This window comes from Nicotiana tabacum, chromosome 10, assembly GCF_000715075.1.
Source record: "Nicotiana tabacum cultivar K326 chromosome 10, ASM71507v2, whole genome shotgun sequence".
Lineage (NCBI taxonomy): Eukaryota > Viridiplantae > Streptophyta > Magnoliopsida > Solanales > Solanaceae > Nicotiana > Nicotiana tabacum.
The window spans coordinates 128,689,744-128,708,799 of NC_134089.1; the positions used below are offsets into that span (position 1 = coordinate 128,689,744).

At 40.0% G+C, this 19,056-nt stretch overlaps 1 protein-coding gene across 2 annotated transcripts; it reads left to right on the plus strand.

Annotated features, from left to right (window-relative positions):
• Window positions 1-14,618: 14,618 nt before the first annotated feature.
• LOC107811497 (prohibitin-1, mitochondrial) lies at window positions 14,619-18,533 on the plus strand. Of its 2 annotated transcripts, none has more exons than XM_016636441.2 (6): window positions 14,619-14,753; window positions 16,105-16,292; window positions 16,914-17,030; window positions 17,230-17,400; window positions 17,670-17,882; window positions 18,080-18,533. In XM_016636441.2, the coding sequence occupies exons 2-6, from the start codon at window positions 16,116-16,118 to the stop codon at window positions 18,272-18,274; spliced, it is 873 nt and encodes a 290-aa protein (XP_016491927.1). In that variant the 5' UTR covers window positions 14,619-14,753; window positions 16,105-16,115; the 3' UTR covers window positions 18,275-18,533. The 2 variants fall into 2 exon arrangements, with proteins under 2 accessions (XP_016491927.1, XP_075079385.1); XM_075223284.1 differs by lacking the exon at window positions 14,619-14,753 and adding an exon at window positions 14,762-14,877.
• The last annotated feature ends 523 nt before the right edge of the window (window positions 18,534-19,056 follow it).

Here is a 19,056-nt window from a genome sequence, read left to right on the forward strand (position 1 = left end):
GATGTGCTCCTGAGGATCCGAAGTCCCATCATACTTCGGCATGTCTGGCATCTTGAACTGCTTCGAGATCAATTTTGGTGTTGCGCTTGGTTTGAACGGCAACTAGGTGTATTTTTTTAAGTCCGGTCCTTTAAATACTAGTGGTGCACCAGGAATTTGATCCATTCGGGTGTTTATTTCCCTCATAAATCGCATGAGTTCGGTCTTAAAGGGATCATTCTCATTGTTGTTACCGAATTTGCTACCATTCTCCCCGGCCCTATCGAAATCGACTTCGGCCCTCGGGGTGTTGTTGTCGACCCTCTGAGTTGTTTGGTTTGCGGGAGCACCGGGAGGAACTAGACCACGTCCATTCGCACTGTTGGAAGCACCTGACAATGCCTGCCTTAACTCCGTCATGACCAGATCCTGTCGTGAGAGGTGACCTATAATGGCCTTTTGTTACTCCCTTAGGATCCTTATTGTTTCAGCGACGTACTCGTCTTCAGCATCATCGGGAGTTGCTTCTCGAACATGTCGTAGATATTTCTCGCCATGGACCGGCCTTGCCTCATCCCCCTCGTTGGGGGTATCACTGATCGAGTCTTCGTGCTGAGGCTGATTTCCTTGGGCCTCAACGTTGTGTGCAATGTTGACATCATTATCTGCCATTTTGAAATGACTTTTCTAAGAACAAAGAAATCAAACAGGTTAGTAACAGATGCAAGGATCAACTCAATTACTCAACTGTCTAAGCCCCACGGTGGACGCCAAACTGTTTACCCGTAAAATAGTAATTTGATCCCAAAATGATAAGAAAAATTAGCTAAGAGTATAAGAATTAGCGTAAAGATTGAGATAAGATAATAAAAATCTTGATTCCGGGAGCAGAGCTTCCGGAGGCAGTAGTAACGATACTAATAAGCAAGAAGATCAAATATTATTGAGTTTTGAAGAGTATATAGCATGAGCTTGTCAGAAAGTTCGTGTCCTACAATGGCTGTTGAACTCACTATTTATAGTTGTTCCTAGGGATCAAGGTCTTAGGATCAAGCCCCTCTTAAATGACAATTATGGGGGCCATTGAAGAATGTGGAACGGTAGTCAATGAGTATTATATTCCCTGTAATGGACTACGTACTTAATGTTATGTAATATTCTCCATTAAATTCTACTAGGTGGTAGATATTTATTTTGTTTTTATGAACAACATTCTCTTCGGGAACAAATGAGATTGTTGCCTTCGGACCTGATTGCCATTTGCCTCGTTTTCCTTCTGCTTTCGGCTCCACGTATCACTTTATTATGCGAGCATTTGATTTGAACATACTTTATCCTATACAACACTCTCTTCCCATGAGCTCATATGGATTAAAGAATTAATCCGTAACTACCCAATTCATACAAGTTCACAAATAATAGCAAAATATAATTACAATTTGAAATAGAAGATATCAAATACATAAAATTTAAAAACTAAACAATAAGAAGAGATATCACAATAAAAAATCTCATGATAGTAATTTAATAAATAAGTATGGAAAATTTGGTTAAATTATATTTATTACTTTTGAGATGTTACTATATATATATATAGAGAGGGAAGGAGAGGGAGAGGGAGAGAGAGAGGCAGAAGGAATGGGACAAGCAGTTTCTTAAAGAGTTGTCTTCTTTGTTCAAAAATGCACAGTGAAAAGGGATGCTAGTCGTCTCGGTAAAGTTGTAGCCCAAAAAAAGAAGATCCAGAGTGATTCCTCACCTACCTTGTCAGGGGCCCGGAACGACAATTACTAAAATATGTTCGTATCGCCAGAAAAGCCAGGGATCAACAGGTCAAGTTTTACTACAATTACTTAAAATGCGTTTGGATAACATCCTTTTTCGATTGGGTATGGCTTCAACTATTCCCGCAGCTATATAATAATAAGTGTATAAATGCCAACCCATCAAATATATAACTTGCCATACTATTAAGCATTACAAATATTTAGGCACACACATTTACTGAGAACAATGAGCTTGGGCTTGGGGTTGGATTGGTTTATTTAGGCCTAAACCTTACGCCCAAACCTTACTGAATGAATTGGTTCAACTTATTTATTTTTTTTCGCTATCCACAATTCGTATTGAGACCCCTGATTAATCTTGATTTGCATTGCGTAATATTCATTAAAAGAAAAAATGCTCCCTATAAAAAAAAATTCATTTCCAGAGTTCTGGTTCAGTTTATGAGCTAAAACCCCTTTGATCTATTAATAAGTTATTCTCCACAAATAATTATAACTTAATCGTTTTGTTGTGGTAGTATCCAATCAAAAGTAGCACTTATAAAGAGCGATTTGTACGAAAGTACACTTCAACACAGCATATTGCACCGACGTAGTCATCTTTTCAAGCTTGCAACCGCATAACCCATTATTTTTTTGCAACATTATTTATACACATGAGATGTAACATTATACAACACTATACCTTTATTATAATATTTTATAAAAAAATTGAGTTTCTTCTTCTTAGGAACTTCAACTCACGAAAATATCACCAAATAACTCAGATCTTTGCGAAACAGTTAACTTCAAAATGATATTCCCAACGAACCCCAATCACTAGTTGTCAACAATTTCAACAAATTACAAAACCATTTTTATGTTTTAAAAATCCCAATAATGAAATTTTAATTTTTAATCTTTCATTTTAATTTGTCGAATAATATTTAAATCTTTGATGATAAACATGAATATCACTCTGTTTACCTCGAAAATACGAGTAACAATTAAATTTGATTTGTGATTTTAAAGAAATGTGATTTAGTTCAATACCAATTAATACTCAAAAAATGTGAAGTATAGATGAAGGAAAATAGGCAAGACCAAACCAACAGATAAGTAAGTAGGCAGTAGCGACCTCGAGCTCAGTGACCTCGAGATGAACCAAAAACAGTAAAGTAAGAGCAATAAAGATAAAAGGACAATTCTGATGAACAGTGAGCAAAAAGAAAGATAGTATATTCTTTGCCAATGATTAGATGATGTTACAAAATGATTGGGGTCCCCTTTATATAATGGGGGAACCCTAAATAAGGTATATTTCTATTTATAGTAAGTAATATTATTGATACAACTGTCTAACTGCCTAGTACGAAATAGTACAATCCTATTTCAAGATTTGCGCCATGATCTTGGGGGCATGGCAAGAATCTAGCTCATTCTGTTACAAATCTATAACGGTACTATTTCGGGGTCGAGCGTACTCGGCTTCGGTCTTCCTCGTACTCCTATCTCTGGGCATTGCATTCTTTCTCCGAGCTCGAGTCTGGTCCATCGGGCTCGAACCCGATTTTGCCCTCGAGCCTATAAATCGAAGGCATATGATTTTGACCGTATACAGATAGTCCCCGCGTTTCTTAGAATAAGATGATAAAAAACGACATGAGTCTCGACCTCCCGGAGTATCTGACGATGATGTCATTCTTATGACGTAGGCATTTGTAGTGACCGAAATATCCCGTCGGTTTGCTTCCCCAAAATATTAAATGCACGTCAATACTGGTTGGCCACTAGCTCCGCCGAACTGTCGTTGCGCTTCTATAAATACGAGGCTACTCCTTTTAATAAAGAACTTTACTCTTTCATCACATTTACTCTGATTCTTTCTCTTCTTTATCTCTTTCTCTAATCATCGTTTCCACCGCCCCTTTGAGCGCCAGAAAATGCCAAGTTCCCGTAAAATACCACTTTTCGCTACCGTCTGTACTCTTTTGCTTAAAATTATGGCTAAAACTTTCAAAATAGTTCCCAAAAAAGAAAAAGCATCGTCTTCTTCTTCCTCCCGGCCGGCCAAACTGGTGGTGCAACCGACTCTTCAAGAAATCACCCCCGGTCCTTGTGTGATTAAAAGGACTTCAATATCGAAAATCCCCCTAATGTCCCAGGCCGGTGCAAGCATGCATATTGATATATTAGTTTTATATTGAAGAAGTATCTTAAAGATATGAAGAAGGACTGCGGTTGGGGAGACGAGGTCGTGGTCCAGATCCCTAGCCCCGAGGAAAGCATCACTACCCATGTGGAGGGTTTTTTAAGTGTTTACACTTACCCCTTCACACTGGGTCCCCTCGATCCGGTAGTGATCGACTTCTTCAAAACATACGAGGTCACTCTTGGCCTGATTCATCCCTCATTTTGGCGCATTGTGATCATGCTGCACTATTTCTACGGAAAGGCCGAGGGGTTGGAATTCACCCTCAATCATCTTATTCGACTGTATCGGCCCTAGCTGTTTCGAGGGCTCATCAAGATGCAACGTCGAACAAAGAAGGCCTTCTTTGCTAGTAACGACTAAGACAAAGATCGAGGCTGGATGAGCCGATTCATCAGAGTTAGGACTTCTGACGTCATCCCCGAGGACAAAATGTCGTTCCTGGGGAGATGGAATTTTAATCGTAAGTGGGGTCACTTGGCAAATACTTATTCATATTCTGCTTCCGTGTTCCATAATATTTTCATTTTTTCTGGTTATTGCTTGGACACCTCACACTGTCCCAAACCTCGAGGACTGGGTCCGAAAGTTAGCTGCGACCTCCTCGTACGATAAGTGCAAATGGCGTGATTTATCGAGGGGAAAATGGGAGGCCAAACACCATGGTAAATTCTCTTCTCAGGTTTTTGACATTCTTTTTTTTTTGGTGGAGTCATTTCATTCATATTTACTTGTGCAGGCATTGGAGATGTCTCTGAAATGAGGCCAGCCCCGCCTGGGGAAGGACCAAGTCTTCGACTCCAAAATCGGAAAAAGACAACAAAAGAAAGAGGGTTTCGAAGCCTGAAGACCCTCAAGACAAGAAAGCCCCTACTCGAAGGCTACGGAAGAGATTTGCTCATGTGGACACAGATCCGGCCCACGATTCCCCGGATAACGAAGAAAATAACGGTGAAGAGTCGGCGTTGGTGCCTCGAACCAGGAAACCAATCGAGACCGCCAAGCCCTCTGAACTAGAGACCTCATCCCGTGGTGAGGGAACCCCAAAGAAAAAGTCGGGCAAGGCCCCCGTGTTCCCGAAGGTTGAGATCATTCCTCCGCCTTCAATAAATTTACCAGAAGGGGCAAGTGCAGAAACCCCTGAAACTAATCAGAGCGCCCCATGTGAAGAGCTCGGAGCTGTGACAATAGGTCACTCCCTTTCTCTACCCTCTTATTTTGAGGAGGCAATCGAAGATGCTAACGCTCTGTGTACGCCCGATCCGAGCAAGGTCCTCGAAGAAGATCACTTTCAGAGTTGCTTTGCTAGGGTCGATGATACCGCCGACCTTAATGTTGCATCCATCCTCTTCGTAGAGGCTCAACATCTCCTCTCTCGGGTAAATACTAACTTTTATTGTTGTAATTTTTTCTTTCTTTCCTTTCCTTTAACTGACATATCTTCATTTCATGCATAGGCCATCGTCAAGTTTAGAGTTGAGCTGAGCCAATGTGAGGCCGAGTTCAGGAAAGTTTCGAGTGAAGAGAAGGCCCTGAGGCTCCTCTGTAGCCAAAAGGAGGATGAGCTTAAGGACCTCCAGGCTGAATTGGCCAAAGCTCGGAAAAATGAGACCGAGCTAGATGAGCAGGTAATTATGATATTAATAGAGTATGGCCTTCTTGGCCCTACTTCTAAGGCTAAAACTTCGATATCTAAGCTGCAGCAAAAGTTAGAGATGATTGGGCGGCTCCGAGGCGAGGTTGATCAAGTTAAAGCTGATTGTCATCAATGTAAGAAGAGCATGGACCAACTCGCTGCCGATAAGGAAACTGTTATAGTCCAACTGGCCTCGGCTAAAATTCAACTTCAAGGCATTAAAGTGAAGGGTCTGGCCTAGGCCAAGAAAATTGAGAGGTTAAAGGCAGAGCTCGCTAGAGCCCGGGCAGAAGCTGTACAGGCCAAGGCCGAAGCTGAGAAGACAAAGGCTGCGGCTGATAAAACCATCGCCATATACTTAAGGGATGTTGCGGCCGCTCAAGATAAGTTGAGAGAGGCATCCGACCGGAAAAACAAAGCAATGATTTGGCCAAGTGCCAAGCCCGGAGGGAGACTCTCAAAGAAATCCACGCCCGAGGGTTCGACCTTGCCAAAGAGATAGCTGAAGCAAAGGCGCGGGAAACCGATGCCAGGTTTCTTGTCTCTTTTGATGACGAGGATGCTGTGAGTGGCTCCGGGATGGGGAAGGTGAAGAAGGTGTCCCCGAGGAAGAGGGGGTTCCCGAAGATAGAGCTGCCGAAGGTGCAGTTCCTGAGGATGTCGCTTCAGGGTATGTATCCCTGAAATAACTTAGGTTCTCTTTTTGTGTAAGGGCCCCTCGTAGGCTTTGTAAATCATCTCTTGTGAATATAAGGAACTTTTTTGCTTTATCTTCATTTTGTGTCGAATCTCATTTTGTCCTCGTTTGTGAAAAATTTAATTGTACAACTTCAATGATCAGTCCGAGTATTGGTTTGGACTCAAAACATAATAAACCCTTAGGTTTTTATTGATCAACATAATATCCCTTAATGTTTTAGATAATCCTCTAGCTAAGATTAAATCAATTTGATCTGAGCTCGGAACAATAGGACTCTTGGGCTCGAGTTGAGCGAGAATGAGGTCTCGAACTGTTTCAAAAAAAAAATTCAAGAACCTGGTTCTTGTACCAAAGGTTAGTAGTTCTGTGCATCCTTTAATATATGTCTTAAAAAGGGTACAAAATATAGCTATCATGTCATCAACTTTTCAGATCCTACTGTCACGTCTCTTCATTTCAAAACGTTCCATCTCCCTCTGAAACATTGCAATTCTCCACGCCCAACCGCTGTTTCAGTACCGGTGCCTATTCCTCTCTCTTCATAATTATCCTCTCCTTTTAAAAACCCTCACTTCTGCTCTTCTTAACCATAAGTCTTACACTAGAATCACCCAAAAAAGAGGATCGTCACACCACTTCTTTCAATGGCTGAGACGACTTCCGATCTCTCTGCCTCAGTTGTAACTACCATTGATCAATCTATGGAACCTTCCATTCTCACTGAGCCTTCCTTACCCTCTATTACTCCTGCTGCTATAGTCACACCTTCCCCAGTTTCCCAATCTCTTCCCAATTCAGAAATCCTTGAAACTACTGCTCCGTTCTCCCTATCGTCTGATGTTCCCACCAGTCAAACCCTAAGTGGAGAACAAGGTCAAAATCCTGAGGTCACAAAAGGTTCTGCCATCGTTGTCACCGATTCCATGGTTGTGGAATCACCGGTTGAGGAAGAGAAACATGTTGTAACCGTGTTTATGGTATCCGCTGATGGTGTATTGCATAAGATTACATCTCAGAAAAATGAGACACAAAGTGTGGAGGAAGAAGAGGCCATTGTAGCTATTGAAGGGGATGCAGTAACAGATACTATTGGAGCATCACATGAGGAACCTGATCCCTCTCTGGAGGACCTAGGTCAGGGCTCCCATCCCTAGGACCAATGTTCCTGCATTCGATGTTGTGCCTCTAGAAATTCAAGCACCTGAAATGAGATCCAGTGATGAAGAAGACCTAGATAATGTGGCTCTTGATGCATTCATAAGTAAGCGGAGGGTTGTGTCCACCCCTGAGTCTGAAATCAAACGACCTACTACCAGGCTTCAAGTTAAAGTGGCCTACGATTCTGCTCTTCAAAAGAGTAAGAAGAGTAGTCAGAAGAAAAAAAGAAATATGGTGTACCTGTAAATGATGAGGCGATCCCTGTAGTCGAGGTGGAAGAGGGAACCCCAGAGGAACCTGGTTCACTTGTTAGGCAGTCTTCGAAAAAGACAAAGCCTATTTCAATCGAGAAAGGGTCAAAATCTAGGTCTAAGATGAGAGAGGTTGAGTGAGTTTTCCATGTTTGATAAGGATGTCCTATCAAATCCAAGGGAAAAGGCAAAGTTAGTGGAGAGAAGTCCGGGAAACACAAGTCTGAATCTTTTGAAAAAACTGGTTCTGTGAAGAAAATGAGAAGTGAAGTTAGCCTTGGCTCTGAGTGCATGAGGCATCAAAAAGTTCTGCTGGGTCGTACGTTTGACCCAACAATCTCTGAGATGGCTGGAATGCGCAAAATTTTGGAAATGCTCGAGTTTCAATGTTGGGTGCATCTATTTCAAATTGATGCACCTAAGGTGTATGGGGAGGAGGTACAAAGTTTCTTTGCTATCCTCTTTCCAGTTGATAATGACCATGTTTGTGCTTTGGTCAATGGGGTGGACATCGTCTTTGATGTAAAATTGCTTGGAGAGATCTTAAAAGTTCCCAGCTGGTGTGTCTAGTGTAAGAGATATGTGTCAGTATAACTTTAGAAATGCAGTGGTAAAAGACAATGCTAACCAGAAAGGGGACCAGATCCATAAGAAAGCACTACTCCCTGTTTACCAGCTGTTGTTTGAATTGGTTAACAAAGTTCTATTGCCTCGAGCTGAAAGAAGGTCAGTGACTTCTAAGTCTGACCTATTCCTAATGGAGCAACTAGACGGTTTTACTCCTGTGAGTCTGCCTGCTATTATGATTGAACACATGCAAAAGGTTGCCACCTTCAAAGACGGTAATCATGGCCTTCCTTATGGATTCTTGCTTACTCTAGTGTTCAAATTTTTTAAAGTCTTACTGGGGCTGGGCAAAGTGGGGACTCGAAAGCAGACTTTCTCACAGACAACTTTGGAAGAGTGCGAGTGTGTGGAAAAGTATAGGGGGGGGTAGGAAGTACATCAACCATTTCACAGCTTATCAATGCCCAGAACAGTGCAGCTGAGGAAATTCGTCGGTTGAAGGCCAGGAATGCTATCCTGGAAAGTCAGCAAGCCTGAGGGGTTCCGATGTCGAACGATGAAGTGGCTCGTTTGACATAGGTGAATGCTGATCTCAGGACGCAAGTAGAAACCCTGAAAGCAGAATTGCTCAACGAGCAAAAGTCAGCAAACACCTGAATAGACCTTGCTATCGAAACACTTGTTGTAGCTACCAAGCCTTTTACTCCTAGTGCCCCCTAAGTACCCCCTTCAGTGACCAGTTTCTAGATATGTTTATTATGTTTTTCTTTCTTTTGATAGTTTGGCGGATGTTTTTGTTTTCCTTTTTTATGTGGTTAGGATGAAACACTACTGCTCCCGTTAACAAGTCCAATATTGCCTCTATCTTTTTCAAAGCAGAGGCATATTAAAACTTTATTAATATCAATCCTCATTTTATTATGTCAGTACTCTCTTTCTGTATTCTATTCTCTATCATGATTGTATGCACATATCTGTCATGAGTTAGCTTAGCTGGACTTCTTTGTGCTGTTATTTTTTTAATGATGCCAAAAATGGGAAAATAATACTCAGGGGGAACCATTGTTGTTACGATAAGGCATAGTCTTAGGGGGAACTTTGTGTTCCTCTGATACTTAAATTGGTTTTTACTACTCTAACTCAACTCTATAAATGTTAAGTTTGTCATCATCAAAAAGGGGGAAATTGATAGATTTTAAATATTCTTGCCTTATGTTTTGATGATCTAACAAACTTACTGTTAAGAACCAGATAGGGAACCTGACCTACTTAGACTACTGCAAGCTTTAACGGATTCCAGCTAAAGGTGAACTGCTACAGCTTCAGGAGCTAGGAACCCACACAAGGACCTTATACTCTTATGGTTTTCTCATAGTAGTACAAAGTCAATTGGACACAGCTGGAAATGAAGTGACTGACGTCACTGTTTCTGCCGCACTACACTGTCTCCAGCGCCCACTCATTCTCTAACCAAATAAAGTACTCACGTCATTTCAAGTGATGCGATCAAGATGTACCTACAATGAGTTTTTATACAAAACATCACTTGAAGGTTTCTGTTTCTCATTCAAGCTTCTTGCAAAAATAGAGAAATCAATCCTCACAAGCTTGAAGAACAAGGTTGAATGCAACTACGGACCAATTCCTAAAAGATAGCTTGTTGTTGTCCTAGTTGAGTTGTAACTTTGTTATTGTACTTATTGTATCTCCTAAACTGCTTACCTAGAAGCGTTTGATTAGGAATCCTCTTGTAAATCCGTAAACTCCTTGAGTTTATGTTGTGACTAGATTTAGTCATAAGGAAAAGTCTTTGTAATTGTAGAGTTACAAAGTGGCTTGTGGTGAGGGTATCACAAGTTAGAAAAAGCCTTTGTAACTAGGAAGTCACAAAGTGGCTTGTGGTAAGAGTACCACAAGTTAGTTGAGTAAATCCTTTGCAATAGGAGTCATTGCAAAGTGGCTTGTAATAGGTTCTTTACAAGTTAGTGAAGTTAAAAGCCTACAGGTGTAGGTCATGGTTTTTTGATCCCCCTGTGTGGAATTTTTCCACGTAAAAATCCTCTGCCTTTTTTACATACTGTTTTATTAACATTCTCAGCAGAATCTTGTAGAGGACCAGGTACTCTACGGTTTGGTGGACTCATACAAACTAACAATTGGTATCAGAGCAGGTTCCTCCTATCGGGCTCGAACCCGATCTCTCCCTCGAGCCTATAAATCGAAGGCATATGAGTTTGATCGTATATACACACTCTCAATCAATTTTTAACACAGATCTTCTTAGCATCAAGTTAATAGGTAAAAAAAATTAAATCATATACAAATAAGTTAAAATAGTTTAAGAAAAAAATATAGGCTAAAATTAATTGAGGAATAGCCTGTTTGGCCAAGCTGCTAAAATAAGTTTATTTTGTGAGGTGCTTTGTCTCAAAAGTACTTTTGGTGAGAAGTAATTTGTGTTTGGCTAATTAATTTAAAAAGGACTTCTGAGAAGCAATTATTGTTTGGCCAAACTTTTAAAAACTGCTTCTAAGTTTATTTTTCTCAAAGATACTTTTCAAAAAAGTGCTTTTGGGGAGAAGCTACTTTTTTCTGCTTCTCCAAAATTACTTCTGCTTCTCTTCAAAAATACTTTTTTTCATTCCAAAAGCTTGGCCAAACACCTCAATTTTTGGAAAAAAAGTATTTTTGGCCCAAAAAAAGTTTGGCCGAACTGACTAGAAGTGGTATTTGGGCTTTTAAAATGCTAAAAGTAAGAGGACAAGTGGACAACAGTCCAATGTCAAAAGCCCCTATACTCGGGGAAAAATTGTTAAAATAGCACGATCTAGCCAGTTTTCGGACTGGTCATTCAAAAATATCCAGCATTTGCCAAGTCATTGAACAATAACCACCATTTTGCTGCAACAGAGACCGGTCCAACATAATATACTGGAGTTCGGTGCACCTGTGTATGAACTTCCAGCATATTATGCTAGACCGGTATACTTTGCTTGTTCCAGTATAATATACTGGAGACTGGAACACCGGTGCTCCAAACTCCAGTATATTATGTTGGACTGATATATATACTGGAACTATAACGACTCGACCAGTCATTTTGAGCTTTTGCACTTGATCGCCAGTTCTCGGGCATACTTGCCCCGTGTAATGTATTATGACTGATGTCTCGTTGGTTTTGGTTTTCAGGAAAAATCGGAATGAATTTGAAAGAATAGTCTCAGATGAAAGCTTTGAATTTGAAAGGTTTGACCAAGAATTGACTTATTTGTATATGAGCTCAGAATGGAATTTTTATGATTTGGTTAGCTTTGTTGGGTGATTTATGACTTAGGAGCGTGATCGAAATTGATTTTGGAGGTCCGTAGTAGAATTAGGCTTGAATTGGCGAAGTTGAGATTTTGGCGATTTCCGGTTGGTAGGTGAGATTTTGATTCGGGGGTCGGAATGGAATTCCGAGAGTTGTTGTAGCTTCGTTATGTCATTTGGGATGTGTGTGCAAAATTTCAGGTCATTCGGAGGTGGTTTGGTTAGGTTTTTGATCGAAAGCGTATTTCGGAAGTTTTAGAAAACTTAGGCTTGAATTCGATGTGAATTGGTGTATTTGGTATTGTTTGAGGTGTTCTGATGATTGGAACAAGTTTGAACGAGGTTTTAGGATGTGTTGATGACTTTGGTTGAGGTCCCGGGGGCCTTGGGTGAGTTTCAGGTGGTCAATCGGACCATTTTGGAGTTTGGGAAATTCCAGAAAATGTAGGTTCAGTGTTGTAGAGATTTATCTCTTCGCGTTCGCGAGGGGGTCCTCGCGTTCGCGAAGAAGGAATTGTGGAAGGCCAAGTTTAAGCCTTCGCATTCGCGAGTGGAGCTTCGCGTTCGTGGAGGGTTGGCAGGTTGGGCATCGTGTTCGCGAGAGGGTACTCGCGATCGCGTAGTGTAATTTGAGATCAAGACTTTTTTGTTCATCGCGTTAGCGTAAGGGGTTCGCGTTCGCGAAGGTATAGGAGGAAGAAGCATCGCGTTCACAATGGGTGAGTCGCGTTTGCGAAGAGGAAAAGTTGGTCAACGCAAAGTTGTGCTTCACGAACGCAAGAGGTTGATCGCGTTCGCGAAGAAGGGGGAGCAGACCTGGGCAGAAAGTTTTTAAGTTATTTCATCCGCGATTTTGGGGCTCATTTACCCCTTGTTGATCATTTTGAGAGCTTCTTGGTGGAGATTAAACAGGTATTCAAAGGGAATCGATTGGAGGTAAGATTTTTGAACTTAAAACTCGTTTCTATTATGAAATCTACCTAGAAATTCATGGAAACTTAAGTTAAAAGTGGAAGAACTAGGGCTTGGGATTTTGAATCTTTGATTGGGGATTTGGAGGACCATTTGGGGTCGGATTTGAGAACTTTTGATATGTATGAACTCGTGGGAGGATAAGGAACCCGTTGATGTGAAAATTTCTGAGTTTCGAGAAGTGGGCTCGGGGCCCGGGTTTTGGTAATTTCGGGATTTGTGACCTATATTGATTGTTTTCGCTTGGGCTTTGTTCCCTTAGCATATTGTGATCTATTCGTTCTGATTTTGGATAGATTCGACGCGCGTGGAGTCCAATTTAAGGGGCAAAGGCGTCGCGACTAGAGATTTCATTGGTTCGAGGTGAGTAATGATTGTAAATGATACTCTGAGGGTTTGAAACCCTGGATTGCACATCGTAGTGCTATATTGAGGTGAGACACGTGCTTGATGATGAGCGTGGGGTCGTTTACTATTGGAGATTGTGACTTGGTCCGTCCCGATTGATGATTTTACCGCGTATTTGACTGAAACTTATTTGTTATCATCATGATTTGGGCTGATCGCCATATTTGGGCTTCGTGCCAACTATCTGAACCCTTCGGGGATTTTTATCACTATTTCCTCACTGTTTTTGAATTATTACTTGAAGTTAGTCCTGTTGATATCTACTATTTTACAAACTCAGCCACTTTTACTCAGATTTGAAACTTAAACGATATTTCTAAATGATGTTTTGGGATGAGAACTATTGTTTTACTAATGCCCGAGGGACTTGTGATGATTTTTGGACTGAGTGAGGCCGAGGGCCATATGTGAGGATATATTGAGTGATATGAGGCCGATGGCCTGAGATACTTTTATACGCCACGAGGTGGCTTGAGTGATATGAGGCCGAGGGACTAGATTTGATGCCACAAGATGGCTTGATATTGCGCTTGGACCGTAAGGGGCCCCTCCCGGAGTCTGCACACCTCCAGTGAGCGCGGGTACCCATTGTGATCACAGAGTGAGTCCGAAGGGCTGAGAGTGTTCTGAGAGTGAGCCCGAGGGGCTGGTACTGTTCTATGTGTTTACTTTATTTCCGTTTGTCTGCAATTACCTGTTGATTGTGTTACTTTATGTGTTATCTTCCTGATTGCCTGACATTACCTATTAAATTGAGTGTTGAGCCCGAGGGGCGAATTTCTGTGCTTATCTACACTAATTATTTTGCATTCATTTGCATAACTATTGAAAAAGTCATTTTCAACAGAGGTTTAAACTGAGCTAAGATATTGCTAAAGATTTCGCTGCTTCACTATTTTTCTCAAGGGTTTTACACCGCTTTTATACAGCATGTTGCTTTGCTTTACGTGATTTTTTACTACTTAGTTGTTATTTACCTTTATTACTCACTGAGTTGGAGTACTCACTTTACTCCCTGCATCTTGTGTGCATATGCAGGTATTTATTCACCCGGTAGCGGGTGTTGAGCTGATCGGAGGCTGAGTCATCGGAGTTTAGCAAGGTGGTTGCCAGCGTTCGCAGCACCGCTCTTCTCCCTTCTCTTTCATCAGTCCTGTTTTGTACATTCAGACCTTGTAGTCGTATTTATACTCTAATAGATGGTCGTGACTTGTGACACCCCGGTTTGAGCTGTGTCGGGATGGTTTCTATTGTTGTTATCGTTATTTCCGCAAATTATGGTTATTATATCATGTTTTAGAATTACTTATGGTATTTAACTGTTTAAAAGAGGTGGTCTGTTTTGGTCTAGCTGGCCTTGTCTTCATGAGAGGCGCCATCACAACCGGGTTCGGGGTTAGGGTCGTGACAGGAACTCCAGTAAATTAGACTGGAGTTCGAGTATATTATGCTGGAGTTCCAGTATATTATACTGGAGTATTTTTCCGGATTTTGAACAACGTTTTTGTTCAAATTTATCTTTACATGAAAAGTGACTAAATTTCGATTACTTTTGAAACTGTGACTATTTTTGAGTGACCACTTGTAAATCTGGCTATTTTTGAATTTCTCCAAAAAATTGAATATACTCGATTAAACTTACATCAACATATATCTAGGAAAAAAAAAATAGAAACCGGAAAAGCAAAAACCCTAAAGCGACTAAACCCCTCCCCCAAGCTTTCGTACCCTTTTTTCTGGCTCCTCTCCTCTTAACTTTCTAGACGGTTTATTGTATCTCCGTCGTTTAGAACAGGTAATCAGATATTTCTCTCAATTCTCCATTTTCTTAACTTCATATATGCTCCATTTATTTCTTCGTATAGTTTTGCTTTTGACCTGACTGAAGTTGAATTTTCCTTCCACCGCTTCATTTATAGGTTTTATCGGCTCTTAAATTACTGTTTTCGTGCTACACTGAGGAATTTTAGCTAATAGTTAACTTGAATAAGGCTATGTTATTATGCTTCCGTGTCTTAAGTAAATGGATCTAGGGTAATCTTCACCAAGTGAGCTAGCTTTTGAGGTTTAGGTATTTTGGTTCAATTTGTCAGAAATTTGTTAGAGGAGGTGTGTGCTTAAATAGCTGATTAGAATTGTAATTTCCTAATTAAGTTGCAGCGTGTAATGAGATATTTTCTATTTCATCTCTCCACTGTTTGTCTTCTTAGTCGTTAAGTCTTTAGCTCTTCATTGTTTAGGTCAAGCTAGTTAACATTTAGCATTCAAAAGAAATTCGGACAGAATAGAGTCAAATGGTTACAGATGATTCATCTAGCCAATCCTGACTACAACGGAGTTGATTATAGTTGATTGATTGACAAATTGATTGTATTATTTGCTAATTGCATTTTTTGATGTAGGAGCTATTGTAACTGAGCATTTCTGGATCTCTTTATTTGAGACTTTTTTTTTCTTCTTGATTGGTGTTTGCTAGCTTTGCTGATGATGTTAGATTTTAGGAATATTATTTTACTTCTGCAAAATATAGTTTGCCAGTTACCTAGTTAAGATAAGATTATTTAAATAGCATAATTGCTAACCATCTGAATGTATAGTAAATATTTCTTGTCATTTTTTCCGTCTCCCTGCATTTTATGCCTTAGGAATTTACATCTAAGATTTTTCATAATCTGTAGAGGCATATAGTGTACATAGAAAAGGTCCATGATAGTTTAAACATCAAGGAAAGTGACAAGAAATCAAATGTTGAATGGTTACTGGGTTTTGAATGACTTGAAGATCTGATACATCATTAGCCTTGTTATCATAACAAGCTAGAATGCTAGATATGTTAAGCAACATACAGATGGTTTGATGGTAACCTTTTGAGTGTAATAGAATATCTTTTGTCTATCCTTCTAGTGTCGATCTTACAACAACCGAAACAACAACTACTAGGACTACTGCTACAACGCCTCAATTCAAAACTAGTTGGTTTTCGCTACATGAAAATCCTCTATGTCAATTTTTCTGATATTTTTGTGTGTTAAGATTATTTCTTTAAAAAAACTGGAAACTATCAAGTCTCTTTGTGGCCTTTCCATATTTGCAGGCTTTCGTTACTTGGTAATTGGAAATGATGACTATGGTTGGCTTACTTTCAGGTATTAACAAGATGAATCTCAACAATGTTAAGGTTCCTAAGATGCCTGGCGGTGGTGCAGCTTCCGCTTTGATTAAGTTGGGAGTGGTGGCTGGTCTTGGTGTGTATGGAGTTGCTAACAGTCTCTACAATGTTGATGGTGGACATCGTGCAATCGTGTTCAATCGTATTATTGGTGTTAAAGATAAGGTAACTACTTTTCTTATCCTGTTGGGTGGACTTCTCTAGGAAATATTGGTGGTGTTAAAGAGAAAGTATATATTTGCTTTGTTGCATAGACTCTTGGACACACTTCATCGATGGATAAAATGTATTGACTTGACTAGAATAAGTCGCCCTCAAAATTTTGTGTATGTTTTGCATGTCGAGACCAAAATTTTATTCACATCCTCGTGGATCCGACGGCCTTCTGCAGTATTTAATTTCTTTTTCTAGTATGGTCTTTACTTTAGTACTTCCCTTGTTGATTATGTTTGGTGGATATAATTCATGAGGTTCAGCAGGTGAGATGTGCATAGTTCTTTTGCAGGGCAAAATGTTTCCACGTAATGCCAAGTTTCACAAAATAGAAGTATTACTCATGATGTTGATATTTCTTAAATTCTGTCATGTCCTGGCACATTGATATGTTTCGGATTTGCTGACTCTTTATATGTGTTTTGGAGTCTTTTACTTTGATTTTCTTGGATCTTGTTACTTCAATGTGGTTGTGGGAGACTTATGGCCTAGTGTATGGCCTTTACCTGTTTTTCCTCTGTTTATATGTGCCGGAGGTTTTATTGATAAGTGCACTAAATGTTTGATGAATAGGTTTATCCAGAAGGGACACATTTCATGATCCCTTGGTTTGAAAGGCCGGTCATTTATGATGTTCGTGCACGTCCTCATCTAGTGGAGAGCACTTCAGGAAGTCGTGACCTTCAGATGGTAATTTCTCTGAAACATGTGTTGCTCCATTTTACAAGATATTAAAGGAAAAAAAGAAGGGAAACATTTCGTCTTGACTTGTGAAGGGCAAACGTTGGTCATAGTCAACATTTTACTTAATGCTAGGAACAGTTTGTTCTCGTGGTTTTGGGAGAATAACAGGTTTAAATGAAAAATAATTTTCCAACTTATTTCACAGGTCAAAATTGGTCTTCGAGTTCTCACTCGTCCTGTTCCGGACCAACTACCCACTGTTTACCGAACACTTGGTGAGAACTACAATGAAAGGGTCCTCCCTTCCATTATTCATGAGACTTTGAAAGCTGTGGTTGCTCAGTACAACGCAAGCCAGCTCATCACCCAGAGAGAGGTATTTGCAAGAGGCCTTGCTTTACATTGTTAATGTTGCTCTTTGTCAAAGTAGTTATTGTGCTAGAGATACTTATCTAAAAAAGTTATTGTGCTAGAGATGGTAATACCTCCCATCTTTACTGTGTGAGTGATGGTTTGGAGGAAATGTTCAATTGTTAGATATACCACTTCTTCCTCTGGCACCTAACTGTAAATTATCTTCTTTGGCTTCCCCGGAAACTATTTGAAATCGTCTCCGTTTTGCTCAATCTTGTGTACTTTTTGCAGAATGTTAGTAGAGAAATACGCAAGATTTTGACAGAGAGAGCAGCTAACTTCAACATTGCGCTAGATGATGTGTCAATTACCAGTCTGACTTTTGGAAAGGAATTTACGGCCGCAATTGAAGCAAAACAGGTGGCTGCTCAAGAAGCTGAGAGGGCTAAGTTTGTTGTGGAAAAGGCTGAGCAAGACAAGCGAAGTGCTATAATTAGAGCTCAGGTAAAAATATTTCGAGAGCTTAACCTTGTTTAATTTAATCTCTAGTTTACTCCATGATACTGGCATTTTTCTATTGCTGGCTTGATGATGTTTTTCTTTTCGTGTGTTCTGCTTTGCCCTCGAATAAGAAAATTGAAGATGGTTTACCTGGACCATTATGAAACTAAATATTGAATTCTCTTTGTGCTGTTTCACAGGGTGAGGCTAAAAGTGCCCAGCTCATTGGTCAATCAATTGCCAACAATCCAGCATTTATCACGCTTAGGAAAATTGAAGCTGCAAGAGAAATTGCGCAAACTATGTCACATGCAGCCAACAAGTTGTACTTGAGCTCAGATGATCTGTTGCTCAATCTTCAGGACTTGAACTTGGATAGCGCTGGAAAAAGGTGAAATTTTGATACTACCAAATAAAACAGTTCCTGTTTCAACATTTCATGTTATTCCCCAAACGTGTTAAATTGTGGGGACGCTGCAACTTGTTTTTGCATAGTGACTGATCAAACTTCTCAGTTTCTTGGACTGAATAGGGACTCCTTTGTCTTAGGGACTTGGTGTCAAAGGAAAGCCCTTGTCCTGTTTTGGATGTTATTAAAACGTTTATTATGCACCAAAAGAAACAAACAGAATTATACCCGGTGTTTTCCTCTCATATCCTTTCTACTTGCACAAATTGAGCACATTTGATACCTTCCTACCCTTGCAGAGATAGATACATCTTTGGTTATTATCGTGGATTTAAATTTAGGATTAAGAAATTGTTGAAATATATGAAATAAATCCAAAATAGCATAAAACCCAAAATTAAAAATTAACCACGTAACAGGATAAGTAAACATAAACGTGTTCTTTTCTCAAGATGGTTTAGATTTGAGGACCTCAAGGAGTTTGGTGCGTTAATAAGGTCTAATCGTAATAAAGTTAGAGAATCATTAAATTCAGTGTCATGTACTACAATGGTGACCTCTTTCTAGACCTTAGCTATTTGCATATTTGTGTGGATACGATGAAGAATCTTGTACTTATTTAGGTCGGTAGCTAAAATTCTGATTGATTCGAGTGGTCCACTTGATCAAAATCTTCTTTAATTTTGTTTTCTCCTTTCTTTTTCCTTCAAAATTTTCCGATATAATTACTGCTAGTAAATACTGAATCGAACTCGTACTTAACTGTGA

Coding starts and splice junctions, on each gene's coding strand:
- LOC107811497 (XM_016636441.2), top strand. CDS start 16,116: ATGAATCTCAACAATGTTAAGGTTCCTAAGATGCCTGGCGGTGGTGCA. Junction 17,031..17,229: donor GAAGTCGTGACCTTCAGATG/GTAATTTCTCTG, acceptor CTTATTTCACAG/GTCAAAATTGGTCTTCGAGT. Junction 17,401..17,669: donor AGCTCATCACCCAGAGAGAG/GTATTTGCAAGA, acceptor TACTTTTTGCAG/AATGTTAGTAGAGAAATACG.